Below are 22,066 nucleotides of genomic sequence, written 5' to 3'. Positions count from 1 at the left end.
ACAAACGTGAGGTTCACCAAGAATTTAACAATGAGAAAACCATTTGATTTAACCTGCAGTGGGTTCCAGCCAATATACATTAAGTGTGTTTACAAATCACATCATTCCCTGAAATGATCAGTAAATTAAAAGTGACAAACGCATTCTGAACATATGACAAGACTTAATGTTGCAAATAGACGACACAGAGTAAGTATCACATTACAGTGAATGTTTATTCAGTGGCCCAGTAGCAGATGTTACATACAAGACTAATAGTAAGAAATACAACACAAGGCAGAATGTCACAACCCTAACACTGAGCCTACCCAGAAACCACCCTGTCACTCCCCCCCAGGACACCATGTAGAACTGAAACAATATGGCTTTATCTCTACCAGTTAGGATAGGTGGAAGTCACGTCTACTCATCTGATCATTTTAGAGCCAGGGGACAGGGGCAAGGTGTTGGCTTCTGGACAGGAGAGCCATCTGAAATAACAGACTCCCTGAAAGGAGTAACACGGAGGTTAAGAGTCAAGGCTTTAGAAACATTTGCGGTGGACGATAGACGGGCCAGATTCCTCGTATTCCTGCTTGGAAATCCACATCTGTTGGAAGGTGGAGAGAGAGGCCAGGATGGAACCGCCAATCCACACAGAGTATTTACGCTCGGGAGGGGCGATGATCTGGCAACAAGAGATTTGAACATATTCATTAGTAAAACAGGGAGATCTAAAGTTGTTTTAGTGCAGAATACAGTCATAAATTAGTTTTCTGATGAAAGTATTTGGGAAGCCAAAAAGAGCAAGAAAATAAAACAGGGCTAGTCGAGAGATGCCACACTGAATGCCCATGGGCTAAAAGTCACAATCACACGTGAATGCCCACCTTAATCTTCATAGTAGGAGGTGCCAAGCCACTGATCTCCTTCTGCATTCTATCAGCGATGCCAGGGAACATAGTGGTGCCACCTGAGAGAACAGTGTTGGCATACAGGTCTTTCCTGATGTCCACATCACACTTCATGATAGAGTTGTAGGTGGTCTCGTGCACTCCAGTGCTTTCCATGCCTACAAAAGCAAGCATGTACATCTCAATGGCAGCCCTAGGAACAGAAATTAACAGGCCTACAAGTACGGCTCTTTTAATGAGGTCAGTGAACACACAACTGGCAAGAACCTCAGAGCTCCAGAGGATTGTATAGTGGTGAATGACTGTCACTAAGCTGAGTAACATCGTCTAGACAAGAACATTTGTACATGTATTAAAGAGCCACTCCAGTGGCCAAATGGAACCTTTGTCCGCTGATTTATAAAAAATACATTTAAAACAAGCCAGAAAGTTGGGTGTTTAGTGCTTATGAATAATCATATCAATACGTAACTGAGGGGGCATCTTGTGTGACCTCTACCAAGAGGAAACATCATTTTCAGAGCCTCCAATTTAGTAGTGGATAAAAATGACGATTGTAGGACTAGAATTACTATAGTCGCCAACCATAGACAAATGGCTTTTAACAAAGACATTTTTAGCTGAAGTTCCCCTTCAAAAGATACTGAAAAACATCACCAATGAAGGACGGCTGGAACATGGTCTCAGGGCACCGGAAGCGCTCGTTGCCGATAGTGATGACCTGTCCATCAGGCAGCTCGTAGCTCTTCTCCAGAGAGGAACTGGAGGCAGAGGTCTTCATCTCCTGCTCAAAGTCCAGCGCCACGTAGGCCAGCTTCTCCTTGATGTCGCGCACAATCTCCCTCTCGGCCGTGGTGGTGAAGCTGTAGCCACGCTCAGTCAGGATCTTCATCAGGTAGTCCGTGAGGTCGCGTCCAGCCAGGTCCAGACGCAGGATGGCGTGGGGAAGAGCGTAGCCCTCGTAGATGGGCACCGTGTGGCTAACGCCATCCCCGGAATCCATCACGATTCCTGTGGTGCGACCAGATGCGTACAAAGAAAGCACGGCCTGGATACCTACATACATGGCTGGGCTGTTGAAGGTCTCAAACATGATCTGGGAGAAGAATAGAAGGTGGGAATTAGGACTGTGAGAGACTTTATAAAAAGGGGGTTTTAAACACATATTCTTAGCAGTATTTGTGAGGCCCACCACTAATCAATACCTACCCTCAGGCAAGGTGAACAGAGTAACCCTGATGTGAAACTGCTCTACATTCTGCTAGCGGATGAGTCTATGTAAAACCAATTTCTGGGTTTATTTACTACTGCCACAGTGTTTATTTGTAAAACACACTAATGCCCCCACTTACCTGGGTCATCTTCTCCCTGTTGGCTTTGGGGTTGAGTGGAGCCTCTGTGAGCAGGACGGGATGCTCTTCGGGGGCCACACGCAGCTCATTGTAGAAGGTGTGATGCCAGATCTTCTCCATGTCGTCCCAGTTGGTAACAATGCCGTGCTCGATGGGGTACTTCAGAGTCAGGATGCCCCTCTTGCTCTGGGCCTCATCTCCCACGTAGCTATCCTTCTGTCCCATGCCCACCATCACACCCTGGGGAAAGAGACACTACCGTTACACTTTGTCCCTGCACTACACAAACTCAAGTTACACTACAGAAGTTGTTTTCAAATGTTGGCTTGAGTTGCCTGTATGTTTCACATACACAGCGCAATCAATTTCTGAACTCATGAAATCCCAATCTTTAGTTTTAGGCTACCAATACATTATGCTTTTGTTAGTGGGTTTGGGGAGGGGTGTCCCTTTTTAATGAGGCCATTTCTGGCCAATATTTGTCCATTTAGTGGACCTCTTGGCTCAAGAGCACCCCCAGAAGGAAGAGGTCTGTTTAGCCTCTTCAAACTATCCCAAAGTCAAATATAGAGAACATTACCAAAGTAAGAGAACACACAATCAAACATCTTCAAACAAATCAATCAAACAAATTCCAAAATCATGGGTATTATCATGGGTATTAATATGGAGTTGGTCCCCTCCTTGGCTGCTATAATAGCCTCCACTCATCTGAGAAGGCGTTCCACTAGATGTTTGAACAACGCTGTGGGGAATTGCTTCCATTCAGCCACAAGAGCATTAGTGAAGTCAGGCACTGATGTTGAGCAACGAGGCCTGACTCGCAGTCGGTGTTCCACTTCATCACAAAAGTGTTCAATGGGGTTGAGGTCCGGGCTCTGTGCAGGCCAGTCAAGTTCTTCCATTCGATCCACAGACCATTTCTGTATAGACCTCGCTTTGTGCACAGGAGTATTGTCATGCTGAAACAGGAAATGGTCTTCACCCAAACTGTTACCACAAAGACAGGAGCACAGAATCATCCAGAATGTCATTGTACGCTGTAGCGTTAAGATTTCCCATTAAATGGAATTAAGAGGCCTAGCCTGAAACATGGAAAAACTGCCCCAGACCATTATTCCTCCACCAAACTTTGTAGTTGACACTACAGTCGGGCAGGTATCGTTCTCCTGGCCTCCGTCAAACTGCTTCCAGGGGCAGTTTGAAACTCGGTAGGGAGTGTTGACACCAAGGTCAGAACATTTTACATGCTTCAGTAGTCCCATTCTGTGAGCTTTGTGGCCTACCACTTCACAGCTGAGCTATTGTTGCTCCTAGATGTTCCCACTTCAATAACAGCACTTACAGTTGACCAGGACAGCTCTAGCAGGGCAGGAATTTGACAAACTGACTTGTTGGAAATGTGGCATTCTAGGACAGTGCCACATTGAAAGGCAGAGCTTTTCAGTAAGGCCCTTCTACTGACAACATGTGGATGAAACAGCCAAATCCACTAATTTGAAGGAGTGTCCACATATAGTTTGTGTATAAAAGGTATAGCCTATATTAAGTGAATCCGATATCCAAGAGGCCAGTATGGTTCCAACCTGATGTCTGGGTCTTCCAACAATGGAGGGGAAGACAGCACGAGGAGCATCATCTCCTGCAAAGCCAGCCTTGCACATGCCTGAACCATTGTCAACCACCAGTGCAGCAATATCATCTTCAGCCATTCTGGAAAAAAACAAATGAGGATTAATGAAGCAAGGCCTAAAAGCAAGAACAAAGCCATACCATTTTCTGGTGCAGGGTATATCGTCAATACAGACCACCAATTACTACAGTATAAATGAGACAAATTAGAGGTCCCCATTAGTAAGAGTAGACATAGTCAGCTGTAATTCGTAACAATTAGTTAACATGTTTAACCACCGATTTAAAGAGAACTAGTCTACTAGCAGACCTTGTAAAAACAGTGGCATTTAACCAAATACAATAATTTGGAACAAAGCAAATAATTCCAATCAGTCATTTATTCTTTCTCAATATATGGCTCCAATCCCAACAGCTCAAACACGTATTCACAGACAAATCCAAGCAAAGCTGTATTTCAAATCAAGTGATTTTAACCTTTGCTAGAACACATTTAGCGATACAACTCGACATTTCAGATTGGCTTTCTCAAACGTCGGGATAGTGGCGTTTACTTACCTGTCAGTTAGGATGCTTTCTCTTCAAGAATCCGGGAATGATTATGTCTTCAATGAAGTGTAGCATCCACATTTCAGCAGGAGACTATATACCTCCTTTTCTCCCCAACCGTGCCTCATCCTCCGCCTTCGCGTTCACCTGCTCACACCAAATATGGGCATTGTTTTCAAAAAAAGACACTGGATTGGATTGGGAGGTGTTTTACGGTGGAAGTGACCGACAGTTGTCATTCACATGGTAGAAGACATTAAAGAGATTGGAAGGTAACAGGTACATGTTGGGTTAGCCGAAAGGTTTTGGGTCATTTAAATTCTGTATAATTTGGAAATGTAAGCAACGTCGTTGAATGTGTTAGCAGGCTAACCCAATACCAAGTCAATCCACATTGTGGAAAAGACAACAAAGTAGAGGTCTGGGGAAAAGAGGTCTGGGGCGCTCATATTGTAGTGAGACAAAAGTAGCCGATAGTGCGCGATCAAATGTAATACCTCTATGTGCTCGATCCCTTCGTAATTTATGATCATGGCTTGATTGTTTTGTTTTGTTAAATAAATGTTTCCCAAACTATTATTTTGAAAGATCAGCTGCGTGTCATGCATCAGATCTGCGCACCCTGGACCAGAGTGTTGCATCGAAAGTTTGACGAGAGACAGGCATAGGTGGGCTATGCTGCCCTTCATAGTCTGTAGACATTAATCAAATACATATTAGACCATGTCAAATACGTGACCTGTGTTTAGTTATTCAGTACTTTACAATGCAACCTCAAAGCACCTAGTATACACAGAAAGCCTAATTCTGATCTGATTGGTCAAAATACCAAGAATTGGGCAAAATATCAGAATTGGGCTGCCTTTTGGTAAAAATCAGGTATAATTGCTCCCGAAATACAGGCTAGCAGAAGGCAATTCTTGTAAAAAAAAAAACTCAATGTGTGAGAGGCCTGTACTTGTCTGTGGGGCTTTAATTGGCTAACAGGCAGTAGTGGTGTGTAGGTAAAATCACTGGGGAAGTTAAACCTATGTGCTGTGATAATTGAGTTGTTTGCTCTATAACATGTTAGCTCATATGCCTTGCGACCGTGATATATGGGCCTAAGGTCGAGACAATAAGAAGACACAGTGGCTGAATAAATTCAACAACACCTTTGTTTCATCACAAAACCGGAGAGCAACCTCTGTCTGGTGAAGTCCTCAAAGCATATTGAATGTAACAAACAGTTACATGATCTACAGCATGGTCAAGTTAATGTTTCTGACATTTTCAGACTACTAAACAACTGTTGATTTAGAACCACAGAGTTGCCACAAGTTGCAAAGAAAACAGAAGCTGCCTTCACTATTCCAGCACCATTTCAACATCATCTAATCACCTATGCTTAGTCTAATACAGTGACAACTAAAATATACCAAAAACAATTTAGTCCAATCAATGTAAGCTAAATGTGATGTGGCTGTCCATGGTTCTGATTTCTCTCTCACTCCGTGTGTGTGTGTGTGTGTGCGCGCGCATTTGTGCACGTAGAAAAAAACATGTTGATTTGAAATTCCAATGCCATCCTCCTCTCTTTCATGTTGACGAAACAGTCTATGACTCTGTCATACAGTACACACTTAGTTTTTGTTTTCCTAGGCTACCTGGCTAAAATTCTTGCTCGCAAGCCTAACTTCCTTTCATGGGCAACGATGTGCCGCTAGTTAACATTAGCCTACTACAGAACATTAGCTACATATTGCACTTCCATCCTCTCAGGCCAGGGGCACAATGTATGAATTAATGGTTGGATCAAAATCGCCATTATAATCATTGGCCAGTACGGAGAATTAAGTAAAACCACAAGTCCAAATCCCTATCTCCATCCATGGGTAATTTAGGAAAGGGACAATTTTAGCTAGCTAGCTAGCAAACGGAGGAAAACAGCACAACAAGATACAATTCATGTCTCTGTCAATTATGTTTGACTTTTGATGGGAAATCCATACTGGATTCCATTTACACTTTTTTTGGGGTGTGCCAGGACCATTCACAGTTGAGCTCGCTCAGTTTAGCTCAACTCCGATTGGCTATTATTATTATTATTATTAATGATCAAGGGAGGCCAAATGCTTGCTGGCTTCCCTTGCATTCAATGCTACGGGCGGCAATAATGTTGACCAGACAGCATCAGATAGGAGATATGTTAGTAGGAGGAGATATGTTAGTAGGAGATATGTATCTTTAAAATGACTTATTTAAAGCGCCCAGCACGTCATCCTCGTTAACAGTTTAAAAAATGCTGTTTCGCTCGATCGGATGTTTTCTCCGGTGAGATTCGTTCAGCCTCTTGCGAACTGAAGGACGTTTATGTATTGTTTTATTGGTCAATGTTTTGGGAAAGCCTGACTTCCCTTGCTATCTATGAATACACGCTGCTAACAGCGGTAGTAAACTGCTCAACTAAGGGGCAATGCTGTTCAATCTACCACAGACCTGGCTACCTACCAGAAAGTCGTCACTGTAGTTACCACAGCCACAAAGTCCTAAACCCCGCCGATTTCTATAATTTTTATGATAGACAATTTAGATTTTGTGGCTGTGCTTTCTAGTGGAAACCCTACCACACAGCGCTCATCTTACCGCTGTCCCCCACCAACTCAGCAACAATGGTAGTTAATGCTGTTTTAGGTTTTCTGCTGTGTGCCTCTCCTCCATGTTCTGTGGTCAGTCCCTACATGGGACTTCATTTCCCAAGGGCTCATCAATGTGATGGGTTTCTGCAGTGATGTATTACAGCATGTTCATAGACATCCAACAATCTGTTGCTCCACGTATGGTGTGTGAGAGCTGGCGCTTTGTAGGCCTACTTGCTGAGCAATCATTGTACAATTTCTCCATCCCGGCCGTCACGGTTTTGGCATCTAGTCTGGTTTGTATTGCCTTACAGGACTTCTCTGCTGTCGCTTCCCTATCTCACTCTCTGACATTTTTTAAACTGTTAACGAGGATGACGTGCTGGGCGCTTTAAATAAGTCATTTTAAAGATACATATCTCTTACTAACATATCTCCTACTAACATATCTCCTCCTACTAACATATCTCCTCCTAACATATCTCCTCCTAACATATCTCCTCCTAACATATCTCCTACTAACATATCTCCTCCTAACATATCTCCTACTAACATATCTCCTCCTACTAACATATCTCCTTCTAACATATCTCCCACTAACATATCTCCACTAACATATCTCCTACTAACATATCTCCTCCTAACATATCTCCTACTAACATATCTCCTACTAACATTTCTCCTCCTACTAACATATCTCCACTAACATATCTCCTACTAACATATCTCCTACTAACATATCTCCACTAACATATCTCCTACTAACATATCTCCTACTAACATATCTCCTACTAACATATCTCCACTAACATATCTCCTACTAACATATCTCCACTAACATATCTCCTACTAACATATCTCCTACTAACATATCTCCACTAACATATCTCCTACTAACATATCTCCTACTAACATATCTCCTACTAACATATCTCCACTAACATATCTCCTACTAACATATCTCCACTAACATATCTCCTACTAACATATCTCCTACTAACATATCTCCACTAACATATCTCCTACTAACATATCTCCTCCTAACATATCTCCTACTAACATATCTCCTACTAACATATCTCCACTAACATATCTCCTACTAACATATCTCCACTAACATATCTCCTACTAACATATCTCCACTAACATATCTCCTACTAACATATCTCCTACTAACATATCTCCTACTAACATATCTCCTCCTAACATATCTCCTACTAACATATCTCCTACTAACATATCTCCACTAACATATCTCCTACTAACATATCTCCACTAACATATCTCCTACTAACATATCTCCTACTAACATATCTCCACTAACATATCTCCACTAACATATCTCCTACTAACATATCTCCACTAACATATCTCCTACTAACATATCTCCACTAACATATCTCCTACTAACATATCTCCACTAACATATCTCCTACTAACATATCTCCTACTAACATATCTCCTACTAACATATCTCCACTAACATATCTCCTACTAACATATCTCCTCCTACTAACATGAAAGCATTTTAGACAGCAGGTATAGTGTACATGAAACTATGAATGAGGTACTGGTCATCAATAATATTCCTACATAGATCCAGGAGGAGTAATGCATTTGAGAGCAGATATGACATTTGTCCATTGCTTTGTTTTATTAATTCACAGGTGATATTTATGGATGATTCTATCATTGTTTGGGGAATAAATAAGTTTAAATTAAATATTCAATGACATCAGCACATAATTGGAGCTGTTATGCAAATGTCGAATCCAATAGATAATTCACTCATCCTTTACCTCCTTTTCAGAGAAGATGTTGTTATTGATCAACGATCTCATACCCCACAAGGGGCCAAAGCCTCATGGATTTTCCTCAAAAGGATGGAAAACAGTAAACAGCTAGTTGGGTGTGAAACTGTCACTAATTAGTAAGGAACTCCCCTCACCTGGTTGTCTAGGTCTTATTGGAAAAAACAAAAACCCACAGACACTCGACCCTCCGTGGAATGAGTTTGACACCCGATTTAACCTATGATTCTATACAGCAGGGGCATACTCTGGAGAACTGCTCATACACTGGAGATCTGGAGGTCTGGAGTACTGCTCATACACTGGAGATCTGGAGGTCTGGAGTACTGCTCATACACTGGAGGTCTGGAGTACTGCTCATACACTGGAGGTCTGGAGTACTGCTCATACACTGGAGATCTGGAGTACTGCTCATACACTGGAGGTCTGGAGTACTGCTCATACACTGGAGGTCTGGAGTACTGCTCATACACTGGAGGTCTGGAGTACTGCTCATACACTGGAGATCTGGAGTACTGCTCATACACTGGAGATCTGGAGTACTGCTCATTTATTATTATTTTTTATTTCACCTTTATTTAACCAGGTAGGCAAGTTGAGAACAAGTTCTCATTTACGATTGCGACCTGGCCAAGAAAAAGCAAAGCAGTTTGACACATACAACGACACAGAGTTACACATGGAGTAAAACAAACATACAGTCAATAATACAGTAGAAACAAGTGTGAGCAAATGAGGTGAGATAAGGGAGGTAAAGGCAAAAAAAAGGCCATGGTGGCGAAGTAAATACAATATAGCAAGTAAAACACTGGAATGGTAGATTTGCAGTGGAAGAATGTGCAAAGGAGCAAAATAAATAAATAAATACAGTAGGGAAAGAGGTGGTTGTTTGGGCTAAATTATAGGTGGGCCATGTACAGGTGCAGTAATCTGTGAGCTGCTCTGACAGCTGGTGCTTAAAGCTAGTAAGGGAGATAAGTGCTTCCAGTTTCAGAGATTTTTGTAGTTCGTTCCAGTCATTGGCAGCAGAGAACTGGAAGGAGAGGCGGCCAAAGAAAGAATTGGTTTTGGGGGTGACCAGAGAGATATACCTGCTGGAGCGTGTGCTACAGGTGGGAGATGCAATGGTGACCAGCGAGCTGAGATAAGGGGGGACTTTACCTAGCAGGGTCTTGTAGATGACATGGAGCCAGTGGGTTTGGCGACGAGTATGAAGCGAGGGCCAGCCAACGAGAGCGTACAGGTCGTAATGGTGGGTAGTGTATAGGGCTTTGGTGACAAAAACGGATGGCAGTGTGTTAAACTGCATCCAATTAGTTGAGTAGGGTATTGGAGGCTATTTTGTAAATGACATCGCCGAAGTCGAGGATTGGTAGGATGGTCAGTTTTACAAGGGTATGTTGGGCAGCATGAGTGAAGGATGCTTTGTTGCGAGATAGGAAGCCAATTCTAGATTTAACTTTGGATTGGAGATGTTTGATGTGGGTCTGGAAGGAGAGTTTACAGTCTAACCAGACACCTAGGTATTTGTAGTTGTCCACGTATTCTAAGTCAGAGCCGTCCAGAGTAGTGATGTTGGTCAGGCGGGCAGGTGCAGGCAGCGATCGGTTGAAGAGCATGCATTTAGTTTTCCTTGTATTTAAGAGCAATTGGAGGCCACAGAAGGAGAGTTGTATGGCATTGAAGCTTGCCTGGAGGGTTGTTAACAGTGTCCAAAGAAGGGCCAGAAGTATACAGAATGGTGTCATCTGCGTAGAGGTGGATCAGAGACTCACCAGCAGCAAGAGCGACATCATTGATGTATACAGAGAAGAGAGTCGGTCCAAGAATTGAACCCTGTGGCACCCCCATAGAGACTGCCAGAGGTCCGGACAGCAGACCCTCCGATTTGACACACTTAACTCTATCGGAGAAGTAGTTGGTGAACCAGGCGAGGCAATCATTTGAGAAACCAAGGCTTGTCGAGTCTGCCGATGAGGATGTGGTGATTGACAGAGTTGAAAGCCCTGGCCAGATCATTGAATACGGCTGCACAGTAATGTTTCTTATCGATGGCGGTTAAGATATCGTTTAGGACCTTGAGCGTGGCTGAGGTGCACCCATGACCAGCTCTGAAACCAGATTGCATAGCAGAGAGGGTATGGTGAGATTTAAAATGGTCGGTAATCTGTTGTCTTGGCTTTCGAAGATCTTAGAAAGGCAGTGTAGGATAGATATGTCTGTAGCAGTTTGAGTCAAGAGTGTCCCCCCCCTTTGAAGAGGGGGATGACCGCAGCTGCTTTCCAATCTTTAGGAATCTCAGACGACACGAAAGAGGATGAACAGGCTAGTAATAGGGGTGGCAACAATTTTGGCAGATAATTTTAGAAAGGGTCCAGATTGTCTAGCCCGGCTGATTTGTAGGTCCAGATTTTGCAGCTCTTTCAGAACATCAGCTGACTGGATTTGGGAGAAGGAGAAATACACTGGAGGTCTGGAGTACAGCTCGTACACTGGAGGTCTGGACTACTGCTGGTTTTCTGTTCTACGTAATCATTAATGGCACCTACCTGGTATCCCACGTCTAAATCAATACCTGATTAGAGGGGAACAATGAAAAATAAAGCAGTGGAACTGGCTTCCAGTCCAGATAATATGAGGGCTATACAGTATCAGTTCTAGGTACATGCAGCCACCAAAGAAAAACCTAAGATCCCTAAGGATTTAGATTAAACCACTGAGGTTCTCCCATGCTCAGTCAGCACCGTCTTCACTACCAGTGTAGGTCATGTGACAGAATGTGAAAGTAGCACCTGCTCCCCTAGTGTAGGGCATGTGAAGACAGCACTGCCATCTAGTGCACATATGTAAATCAGGGATCTCCAACTGCTGGCCTGGAGTCTGGTGCTACTTCCAGGACTAACCCTAGCGCTGTTCAATAGGATCATTAAATTACACCCATCTGGTGCCCCAGGTCTAGATAAATACTGAAAATAATCAGTGAACCTGACCCAGTTGCCCAGCGTTACCTATGCCAAAACAGGCGTCGGGTCTAGCGAGCTCTTTGGTAAACTCACCTGCTTCAGTCTGGGATTTAAATACTGTCAGGTGTTTTAGCACTGGTATAGAACACACACCTGCAAAGCTTTTCATGACAAGACCACCCTGATATAAAATTAGCTGTCCTCGTCATCACTGATGCGATTAGAACAGCTACTTCCGTTCATTAGCATGTACTCCTGTCAAAGACAGTGGGCTTTCAGTGTACATTATAGAAGTGGCTTCTTCACCTTGCCTTCATCTATACAGATGACAGAATGTCAGCTGGCCAGCACATCCCAAAGATCTGAGAGATGAAGCCATAGACGTGAGGTTCACCAAGAGAATTTAACATTGAGAAAATTATTTGATTTAACCTGCAGTGGGTTCCAGCCAATGACAAATACATTAAGTGTGTTTCCAAATCAGATTATTCCCTGAAATGATCAGTAAATTAAAAGTGACAAACGCATTCTGAACATATGACAAGACTTAATGTTGCAAATAGACGACACAGAGTAAGTATCACATTACAGTGAATGTTTATTCAGTGGCCCAGTAGCAGATGTTACATACAAGACTAATAGTAAGAAATACAACACAAGGCAGAATGTCACAACCCTAACACTGAGCCTACCCAGAAACCACCCTGTCACTCCCCCCCAGGACACCATGTAGAACTGAAACAATATGGCTTTCTCTCTACCAGTTAGGATAGGTGGAAGTCACGTCTACTCATCTGATCATTTTAGAGCCACACAAATGCTTAGGGAACAGGGGCAAGGTGTTGGCTTCTGGACAGGAGAGCCATCTGAAATAACAGACTCCCTGAAAGGAGTAACACGGAGGTTAAGAGTCAAGGCTTTAGAAACATTTGCGGTGGACGATAGACGGGCCGGATTCCTCGTATTCCTGCTTGGAAATCCACATCTGTTGGAAGGTTGAGAGAGAGGCCAGGATGGAACCGCCAATCCACACAGAGTATTTACGCTCGGGAGGGGCGATGATCTGGCAACAAGAGATTTGAACATATTCATTAGTAAAACAGGGAGATCTAAAGTTGTTTTAGTGCAGAATACAGTCATAAATCAGATTTCTGATGAAAGTATTTGGGAAGCCACAAAGACAGAGAAAATAAAATAAGGCTAGTCGAGAGATGCCACACTGAATGCCCATGGGCTAAAAGTCACAGAATCACACGTGAATGCCCACCTTAATCTTCATAGTAGGAGGTGCCAAGCCACTGATCTCCTTCTGCATTCTATCAGCGATGCCAGGGAACATAGTGGTGCCACCTGAGAGAACAGTGTTGGCATACAGGTCTTTCCTGATGTCCACATCACACTTCATGATAGAGTTGTAGGTGGTCTCGTGCACTCCAGTGCTTTCCATGCCTACAAAAGCAAGCATGTACATGTCAATGGCAGCCCTAGGAACAGAAATTAACAGGCCTACAAGTACGGCTCTTTTAATGAGGTCAGTGAACACGCAACTGGCAAGAACCTCAGAGCTCCAGAGGATTGTATAGTGGTGAATGACTGTCACTAAGCTGAGTAACATCGTCTAGACAAGAACATTTGTACATGTATTAAAGAGCCACTCCACTGGACAAATGGAACCTTTGTCCGCTGATTTATAATAAATACATTTAAAACAAGCCAGAAAGTTGGGTGTTTAGTGCTTATGAATAATCATATCAATACGTAACTGAGGGGGCATCTTGTGTGACCTCTCCCAAGAGGAAACATCATTTTCAGAGCCTCCAATTTAGTAGTGGATAGAAACGACGATTTCAGGACTAGAATTACTATAGTCGCCAACCATAGACAAATGGCTTTTAACAAAGACATTTTTAGCTGAAGTTCCCCTTCAAAAGATACTGAAAAACATCTCACCAATGAAGGACGGCTGGAACATGGTCTCAGGGCACCGGAAGCGCTCGTTGCCGATAGTGATGACCTGTCCATCAGGCAGCTCGTAGCTCTTCTCCAGAGAGGAACTGGAGGCAGAGGTCTTCATCTCCTGCTCAAAGTCAAGCGCCACGTAGGCCAGCTTCTCCTTGATGTCGCGCACAATCTCCCTCTCGGCCGTGGTGGTGAAGCTGTAGCCACGCTCAGTCAGGATCTTCATCAGGTAGTCCGTGAGGTCGCGTCCGGCCAGGTCCAGACGCAGGATGGCGTGGGGAAGAGCGTAGCCCTCGTAGATGGGCACCGTGTGGCTAACGCCATCCCCGGAATCCATCACGATTCCTGTGGTGCGACCAGATGCGTACAAAGAAAGCACGGCCTGGATACCTACATACATGGCTGGGCTGTTGAAGGTCTCAAACATGATCTGGGAGAAGAATAGAAGGTGGGAATTAGGACTGTGAGAGACTTTATAAAAAGGGGGTTTTAAACACATATTCTTAGCAGTATTTGTGAGGCCCACCACTAATCAATACCTACCCTCAGGCAAGGTGAACAGAGTAACCCTGATGTGAAACTGCTCTACATTCTGCTAGTGGATGAGGAGTCTATGTAAATAAAATGGCTGGGTTTATTTACTACTGCCACAGTGTTTATTTGTAAAAAAACACTAATGCCACCACTTACCTGGGTCATCTTCTCCCTGTTGGCTTTGGGGTTGAGTGGGGCTTCTGTGAGCAGGACGGGATGCTCTTCGGGGGCCACACGCAGCTCATTGTAGAAGGTGTGATGCCAGATCTTCTCCATGTCGTCCCAGTTGGTAACAATGCCGTGCTCGATGGGGTACTTCAGAGTCAGGATGCCCCTCTTGCTCTGGGCCTCATCTCCCACGTAGCTGTCCTTCTGTCCCATGCCCACCATCACACCCTGGGGAAAGAGACACTACCGTTACACTTTGTCCCTGCACTACACAAACTCAAGTTACACTACAGAAGTTGTTTTCAAATGTTGGCTTGAGTTGCCTGTATGTTTCACAGACACAGCGCAATCAATTTCTTAACTCATGAAATCCCAATCTTTAGTTTTAGGCTACCAATACATTATGCTTTTGTTAGTGGGTTTGGGGAGGGGTGTCCCTTTCTTTTTAATGAGGCCATTTCTGGCCAATATTTGGCTATTTAGTGGACCTCTTGGCTCAAGAGCACCCCCAGAAGGAAGAGTTCTGTATAGCCTCTTCAAACTATCCCAAAGTCAAATATAGAGAAAGTTACCAAAAGTAGAGTGGACACATGCTCAAACCTCTAAATTCCAAAATCAGGGGTATTAATACAGAGTTGGTCCCCTCCTTTGCTGCTATAATAGCCGCCACTCATCTGAGAACACTTTTCACTAGATGTTTGAACAACGCTGTGGGGAATTGCTTCCATTCAGCCACAAGAGCATTAGTGAAGTCAGGCACTGATGTTGAGCAAATAGGCCTGACTCGCAGTCAGTGTTCCACTTCATCACAAAAGTGTTCGATGGGGTTGAGGTCCGGGCTCTGTGCAGGCCAGTCAAGCTCTTCCATACGATCCACAGACCATTTCTGTATGGGACCTCGCTTTGTGCACAGGAGTATTGGCATGCTGAAACAGGAAATGGTCTTCACACAAACTGTTGCCACAAAGACAAGAGCACAGAATCATCCAGACTGTCATTGTATGCTGTAGCGTTAAGATGTCCCATTAATGGAATTATGTGGCCTAGCCTGAAACGTGGAAAAACAGCCCCAGACCATTATTCCTCCACCAAACTTTAGTTGACACTACACAGTCGGGCAGGTATCGTTCTCCTGGCATCCGCCAAACCCAGAGTCATCTGTCGGACTGCAAGATGGTGAAGCACGAGTCAGCACTCAAGAGAACGCGTTTCCACTGCTCCAGAGTCTAATGGCAGTGAGCTTTACACCACTCCAGCCAACGCTTGGCGATGCGCATAGTGATCTTAGGCTTGTGTGCAGCTGCTTGGCCACAGAAACTCATTTCATTAAGCTCCAGATGAACAGTTCTTGTGCTGACGTTGCTTCCAGGGGCAGTTTGAAACTCGGTAGGGAGTGTTGCAACCAAGGTCAGACAATTTTTACATGCTTCAGCAGTCCCAGTCTGTGAGCTTTGTGGCCTACCACTTCACAGCTGAGATATTGTTGCTCCTAGATGTTTCCACTTCAATAACAGCACTTACAGTTGACCAGGGCAGCTCTAGCAGGGCAGGAATTTGACAAACTGACTTGGAAAGGTGTCATTCTAGGACAGTGCTACATTTAAAGTCAGAGCTTTTCAGTAAGGCCCTTCTGACATGTGGATGAAACAGCCAAAACCACTAATTTGAAGCAGTGTCCACATATAGTTTGTGTATAAAAGTATAGCCTATATTAAGTGAATCCGATATCCAAGAGGCCAGTATGGTTCCAACCTGATGTCTGGGTCTTCCAACAATGGAGGGGAAGACAGCACGGGGAGCATCATCTCCTGCAAAGCCAGCCTTGCACATGCCTGAACCATTGTCAACCACCAGTGCAGCAATATCATCTTCAGCCATTCTGGAAAAAAACAATTGAGGATTAATGAAGCAAGGCCTAAAAATCAAGAACAAAGTCATACCATTTTCTGGTGCAGGGTATATCATCAATACAGACCACCAATTACTACAGTATAAATGAGACAAATTAGAGGTCCTCATTAGTAAGAGTAGACACAGTCAGCTGTAATTCGTAACAATTAGTTAACATGTTTAACCACCGATTTAAAGAGCACTAGTCTACTAGCAGACCTTGTAAAAACAGTGGAATTGAATCATTGAATCAATCATTTGGAACAAAGCAAAGAATTCCAATCAGTCATTAATTTCTCAATATATGGCTCCGATCCCAACAGCTCAAACACGTATTCACAGACAAATCCAAGCAAAGCTGTATTTCAAATCAAGTGATTTATCCATAGTTAGAACACATTTAGCGATACAACTCGACATTTCAGATTGGCTTTCTCAAACGTCGGGATAGTGGCGTTTGCTTACCTGTCAGTTAGGATGCTTTCTCTTCAAGAATCCGGGAATGATTATGTCTTCAATGAAGTGTAGCATCCACATTTCAGCAGGAGACTGACTATATACCTCCTTTTCTCCCCAACCGTGCCTCATCCTCCGCCTTCGCGTTCACCTGCTCACACCAAATATGGGCATTGTTTTCAAAAAAAGACACCGGATTGGATTGGGAGGTGTTTTACGGTGGAAGTGACCGACAGTTGTCATTCACATGGTAGAAGACATTAAAGAGATTGGAAGGTAACAGGTACATGTTGGGTTAGCCGAAAGGTTTTGGGTCATTTAAATTCTGTATAATTTGGAAATGTAAGCAACGTCGTTGAATGTGTTAGCAGTCTAACCCAATACCAAGTCAACCCACCTTGTGGAAAAGACAACAAAGTAGAGGTCTGGGGAAAAGAGGTCTGGGGCGCTCATATTGTAGTGAGACAAAAGTAGCCGATAGTGCGCGATCAAATGTAATACCTCTATGTGCTCGATCCCTTCGTAATTTATGATCATGGCTTGATTGTTTTGTTTTGTTAAATAAATGTTTCCCAAACTATTATTTTGAAAGATCAGCTGCGTGTCATGCATCAGATCTGCGCACCCTGGACCAGAGTGTTGCATCGAAAGTTTGACGAGAGACAGGCATAGGTGGGCTATGCTGCCCTTCATAGTCTGTAGACATTAATCAAATACATATTAGACCATGTCAAATACGTGACATGTGTTTAGTTATTCAGTACTTTACAATGCAACCTCAAAGCACCTAGTATACACAGGCAGCCTAATTCTGATCTGATTGGTCAAAATACCAATAATTGGGCAAAATATCAGAATTGGGCTGCCTTTGGGTAAAAATCAGGTATAATTGCTCCCGAAATACAGGCTAGCAGAAGGCAATTCTTGTAAAAAAAAACTCAATGTGTGAGAGGCCTGTACTTGTCTGTGGGGCTTTAATTGGCTAACAGGCAGTAGTGGTGTGTAGGTAAAATCACTGGGGAAGTTAAACCTATGTGTTGTGATAATTGCGTTGTTTGCTCTATAACATGTTAGCTCATATGCCTTGCGACCGTGATATATGGGCGTAAGGTCGAGACAATAAGAAGACACAGTGGCTGAATAAATTCAACAACACCTTTGTTTCATCACAAAACCGGAGAGCAACCTCTGTCTGGTGGAGTCCACAAAGCACATTTCATGCTATATTCTGACGAAAGAATGCTTTATGGTTCATTACTAATGAGCAAACGGATGGATCACTGATATCTGAAACCATTTCCTTATATTAAGTATTTACTGGGTGGTTCGAGCCCTGAATGCTGATTGGCTGACAGCCATGGTATATCAGACCGTATACCACGGGTATGACAACACATGTATTTTTACTCCTCTAATAACGTTGGTATAGTTATAATAGCAGTAAGGCACCTCAGAGGTTAGTGATATACTGTATGGCCAATATACCGCGGCTAAGGGCTGTGTCCAGGCACTCTGCATTGTTAGCTGTTGTACAGTATACTGGCCATATAACACACCTCCTCAGGCTTTATTGCTTAATTAGAACATATTAAACATAGGTCTACATATCCCACAGGAGCTGTGTAGTAGAAACAGGAGATATTTATTCTGGTACAATTAACATATAACCTTTAACCTAAGGGGAAGAATCGGAAACTCTTTATCCAAGGGGTTATTTGTCACATAAATGGAAAGTTTTTGTGACAGAAGAATCTGTTTAGTAGTAAAGAGGATTAATGTCTGTGTACGTACTCTACTGGTCTTGCTGGAGACACTTTCACAGTTATAGTCAGTCTGTCATCAGAAAAAATGGATCTATATATCTGTGTCATATCCATGCAATAATTGAGGTTACCCATTTTAACTTCCTTTTCTAAAATGCAGATATTTTCCTGTGTATGACCACTAAGGGGCAATGCAGTTCAATCTACCACAGACCTGGCTACCTACCAGATGGTCGTCACTGTAGTTACCACAGCCACAAAGTCATAAACCCCGCCTATTTCTATCATTTTTACAGACAATTAGACAATTTTGACTTTGTGGCTGTGCTATCTAGTGGAAACCCTACCAGACAGCGCTCATCTTACCGCTGTCCCCCACCAACTCAGCAACAATGGTAGTTAATGCCGTTTTAGGTTTTCTGCTGTGTGCCTCTCCTCCATGTTCTGTGGTCAGTGACCACATGGGACTTCATTTCCCAAGAGCTCATCAATGAAATGTGTTTCTGCAGTGATGTATTACAGCTTGTTCATAGACATCCAACAATCTGTTGCTCCACGTATGGTGTTTGAGAGCTGACGCTTTGTAGGCCTACTTGCAGAGCAATCATTGTACAATTTCTCCATCCCGGCCGTCACGGTTTTGGCATCTAGTCTGGTTTGTATTGCCTTACAGGACTTCTCTGCTGTCGCTTCCCAATCTCATTCTCTGACATTTTTTTAAACTGTTAACGAGGATGACGTGCTGGGCGCTTTAAATAAGTCATTTTAAAGATACATATCTCCTACTAACATATCTCCTACTAAAATATCTCCTCCTAACATATCTCCTACTAACATATCTCCTCCTAACATATCTCCTACTAACATATCTCCTCCTACTAACATATCTCCTCTAACATATCTCCTACTAACATATCTCCTACTAACATATCTCCTCCTAACATATCTCCTACTAACATATCTCCTCCTACTAACATATCTCCTCTAACATATCTCCTACTAACATATCTCCTACTAACATATCTCCTACTAAGTCTGAGGTCCGGAGCGCTCTGGAGTAGGTTTTCATCAAGGATCTCTCTGTATTTAGCTCCATTAATATTTCCCTCGATCCTGCCTAGTCTCCCAGTCCCTGCCACTGAAAAACATCCCCACAGCATGATGCTGCAAGCACCATGCTTCACCGTACGGATGGTGCCAGGTTTGCTCCAGACGTGACGTTTGGCATTCAGGCCAAAGAGTTCAATCTTGGTTTCATCAGACCAGAGAATGTTCTTTCTCATGGTCTGAGAGTCCTTTAGGTGCCTTTTGACAAACTCCAGGAGGGCTGTCATGTACCTTTTACTGAGGAGTGCCTTCTGTCTGGCGACTATCATTATGGCCTGATTCTCCCATCTCCACAGAGGAACTCTGGAGCTCTCTCAGAGTGACCATCGAGTTCTTGGTCACCTCCCTGACCAAGGCCCTTCTCCCCCGATTGGTCAGTTTGGCCAGGCGGCCAGCTCTAGGAAGAGTCTTGGTGGTTCTTAACTTCTTCCATTTAAGAATGATAGAGGTCACTGTGTTCTTGGGGACCTTCAATGCTGCAGACATTTTTTGGTACCCTTCTCCAGATCTGTGCCTTGACACAATCCTGTCTCGGAGCTCTACGGACAATTCCTTCGACCTCAATATCTGCAATGTCTCTCATTATGAGACATTCAATCCTCCAGGGGTCTCTCATCATTATGAGTCATTCAGTCCTCCAGGGGTCTCCCATCATTATGAGACATTCAGTCCTACAGGGGTCCCCCATCATTATGAGACATTCAGTCCTACAGGGGTCTCTCATCATTATGAGACATTCAGTCCTACAGGGGTCTCTCATCATTATGAGACATTCAGTCCTCCAGGGGTCTCTCATCATTATGAGACATTCAGTCCTACAGGGGTCTCTCATCATTATGAGACATTCAGTCCTACATGGGTCACTAATCATTATGAGACATTCAGTCCTACAGGGGTCTCTCATCATTATGAGTCAGTCAGTCCTACATGGGTCTCTCATCATTATGAGACATTCAGTCCTCCAGGGGTCTCTCATCATTATGAGACATTCAGTCCTACAGGGGTCTCTCATCATTATGAGACATTCAGTCCTACAGGGGTCTCTCATCATTATGAGACATTCAGTCCTACAGGGGTCACTAATCATTATGAGACATTCAGTCCTCCAGGGGTCTCTCATCATTATGAGACATTCAGTCCTACAGGGGTCACTAATCATTATGAGACATTCAGTCCTCCAGGGGTCTCTCATCATTATGAGACATTCAGTCCTCCAGGGGTCTCTCATCATTATGAGACATTCAGTCCTACAGGGGTCTCTCATCATTATGAGACATTCAGTCCTCCAGGGGTCTCTCATCATTATGAGACATTCAGTCCTCCAGGTGTCTCTCATCATTATGAGACATTCAGTCCTCCAGGGGTCTCTCATCATTATGAGACATTCAGTCCTACAGGGGTCTCTCATCATTATGAGACATTCAGTCCTACAGGGGTCTCTCATCATTATGAGACATTCAGTCCTACAGGGGTCACTAATCATTATGAGACATTCAGTCCTCCAGGGGTCTCCCATCATTATGAGACATTCAGTCCTCCAGGGGTCTCTCATCATTATGAGACATTCAGTCCTACAGGGGTCTCTCATCATTATGAGACATTCAGTCCTACAGGGGTCTCTCATCATTATGAGACATTCAGTCCTACAGGGGTCTCTCATCATTATGAGACATTCAGTCCTACAGGGGTCTCTCATCATTATGAGTCATTCAGTCCTCCAGGGGTCTCCCATCATTATGAGTCATTCAGTCATCCAGGGGTCTCTCATCATTATGAGTCATTCAGTCCTACAGGGGTCTCCCATCATTATGAGACATTCAGTCCTCCAGGGGTCTCTCATCATTATGAGACATTCAGTCCTACATGGGTCACTAATCATTATGAGACATTCAGTCCTACAGGGGTCTCTCATCATTATGAGACATTCAGTCCTCCAGGGGTCTCTCATCATTATGAGACATTCAGTCCTACAGGGGTCATTCATCAGTATGAGACATTCAGTCCTACAGGGGTCTCCCATCATTATGAGACATTCAGTCCTCCAGGGGTCTCTCATCATTATGAGACATTCAGTCCTACAGGGGTCTCTCATCATTATGAGTCATTCAGTCCTACAGGGGTCACTAATCATTATGAGACATTCAGTCCTCCAGGGGTCTCTCATCATTATGAGACATTCAGTCCTACAGGGGTCTCTCATCATTATGAGACATTCAGTCCTACATGGGTCACTAATCATTATGAGACATTCAGTCCTACAGGGGTCTCTCATCATTATGAGTCAGTCAGTCCTCCAGGGGGCTCTCATCATTATGAGACATTCAGTCCTCCAGGGGTCTCTCATCATTATGAGACATTCAGTCCTACAGGG

General features: G+C 43.6%; 2 protein-coding genes across 3 annotated transcripts; both read right to left on the bottom strand.

Moving 5' to 3' along the window:
• Positions 1 to 289: 289 nt before the first annotated feature.
• LOC139396191 (actin, non-muscle 6.2) lies at positions 290 to 4,513 on the bottom strand. Of its 2 annotated transcripts, XM_071143324.1 has the most exons (6): positions 4,436 to 4,513; positions 3,832 to 3,958; positions 2,246 to 2,485; positions 1,551 to 1,989; positions 870 to 1,051; positions 290 to 667 (listed from the first exon to the last, which is right to left on the bottom strand). In XM_071143324.1, exons 2-6 carry the CDS (start codon positions 3,955 to 3,957, stop codon positions 524 to 526), a joined length of 1,131 nt encoding a protein of 376 aa, XP_070999425.1. In that variant the 5' UTR covers position 3,958; positions 4,436 to 4,513; the 3' UTR covers positions 290 to 523. The 2 variants fall into 2 exon arrangements, with proteins under 2 accessions (XP_070999425.1, XP_070999423.1); XM_071143322.1 differs by lacking the exons at positions 3,832 to 3,958; positions 4,436 to 4,513 and having other exon boundaries at positions 2,246 to 2,482.
• Positions 4,514 to 12,737: 8,224 nt separating this feature from the next.
• LOC139396190 (actin, non-muscle 6.2) lies at positions 12,738 to 16,869 on the bottom strand. The gene is made up of 6 exons (XM_071143321.1): positions 16,835 to 16,869; positions 16,232 to 16,358; positions 14,468 to 14,707; positions 13,769 to 14,207; positions 13,086 to 13,267; positions 12,738 to 12,881 (listed from the first exon to the last, which is right to left on the bottom strand). The coding sequence occupies exons 2-6, from the start codon at positions 16,355 to 16,357 to the stop codon at positions 12,738 to 12,740; spliced, it is 1,131 nt and encodes a 376-aa protein (XP_070999422.1). The 5' UTR covers position 16,358; positions 16,835 to 16,869.
• Positions 16,870 to 22,066: the final 5,197 nt, after the last annotated feature.

This window comes from Oncorhynchus clarkii, unplaced genomic scaffold, assembly GCF_045791955.1.
Source record: "Oncorhynchus clarkii lewisi isolate Uvic-CL-2024 unplaced genomic scaffold, UVic_Ocla_1.0 unplaced_contig_8066_pilon_pilon, whole genome shotgun sequence".
In the NCBI taxonomy this organism is placed as follows: domain Eukaryota; kingdom Metazoa; phylum Chordata; class Actinopteri; order Salmoniformes; family Salmonidae; genus Oncorhynchus; species Oncorhynchus clarkii.
This window is presented reverse-complemented; position numbering and strand designations above follow the sequence as displayed.

What these genes read in the sequence shown, in the direction of transcription:
- LOC139396191 (XM_071143324.1), bottom strand. Translation starts at nt 3,957, where the DNA reads ATGGCTGAAGATGATATTGCTGCACTGGTGGTTGACAATGGTTCAGGC. An exon ending in TTGGAAGACCCAGACATCAG is followed by an intron (nt 2,486 to 3,831) that starts GTTGGAACCATA and finishes CTCTTTCCCCAG; the next exon opens with GGTGTGATGGTGGGCATGGG. An exon ending in CTCCTACTATGAAGATTAAG is followed by an intron (nt 668 to 869) that starts GTGGGCATTCAC and finishes TCTTGTTGCCAG; the next exon opens with ATCATCGCCCCTCCCGAGCG.
- LOC139396190 (XM_071143321.1), bottom strand. Translation starts at nt 16,357, where the DNA reads ATGGCTGAAGATGATATTGCTGCACTGGTGGTTGACAATGGTTCAGGC. An exon ending in TTGGAAGACCCAGACATCAG is followed by an intron (nt 14,708 to 16,231) that starts GTTGGAACCATA and finishes CTCTTTCCCCAG; the next exon opens with GGTGTGATGGTGGGCATGGG. An exon ending in GTTCCAGCCGTCCTTCATTG is followed by an intron (nt 13,268 to 13,768) that starts GTGAGATGTTTT and finishes TTGCTTTTGTAG; the next exon opens with GCATGGAAAGCACTGGAGTG.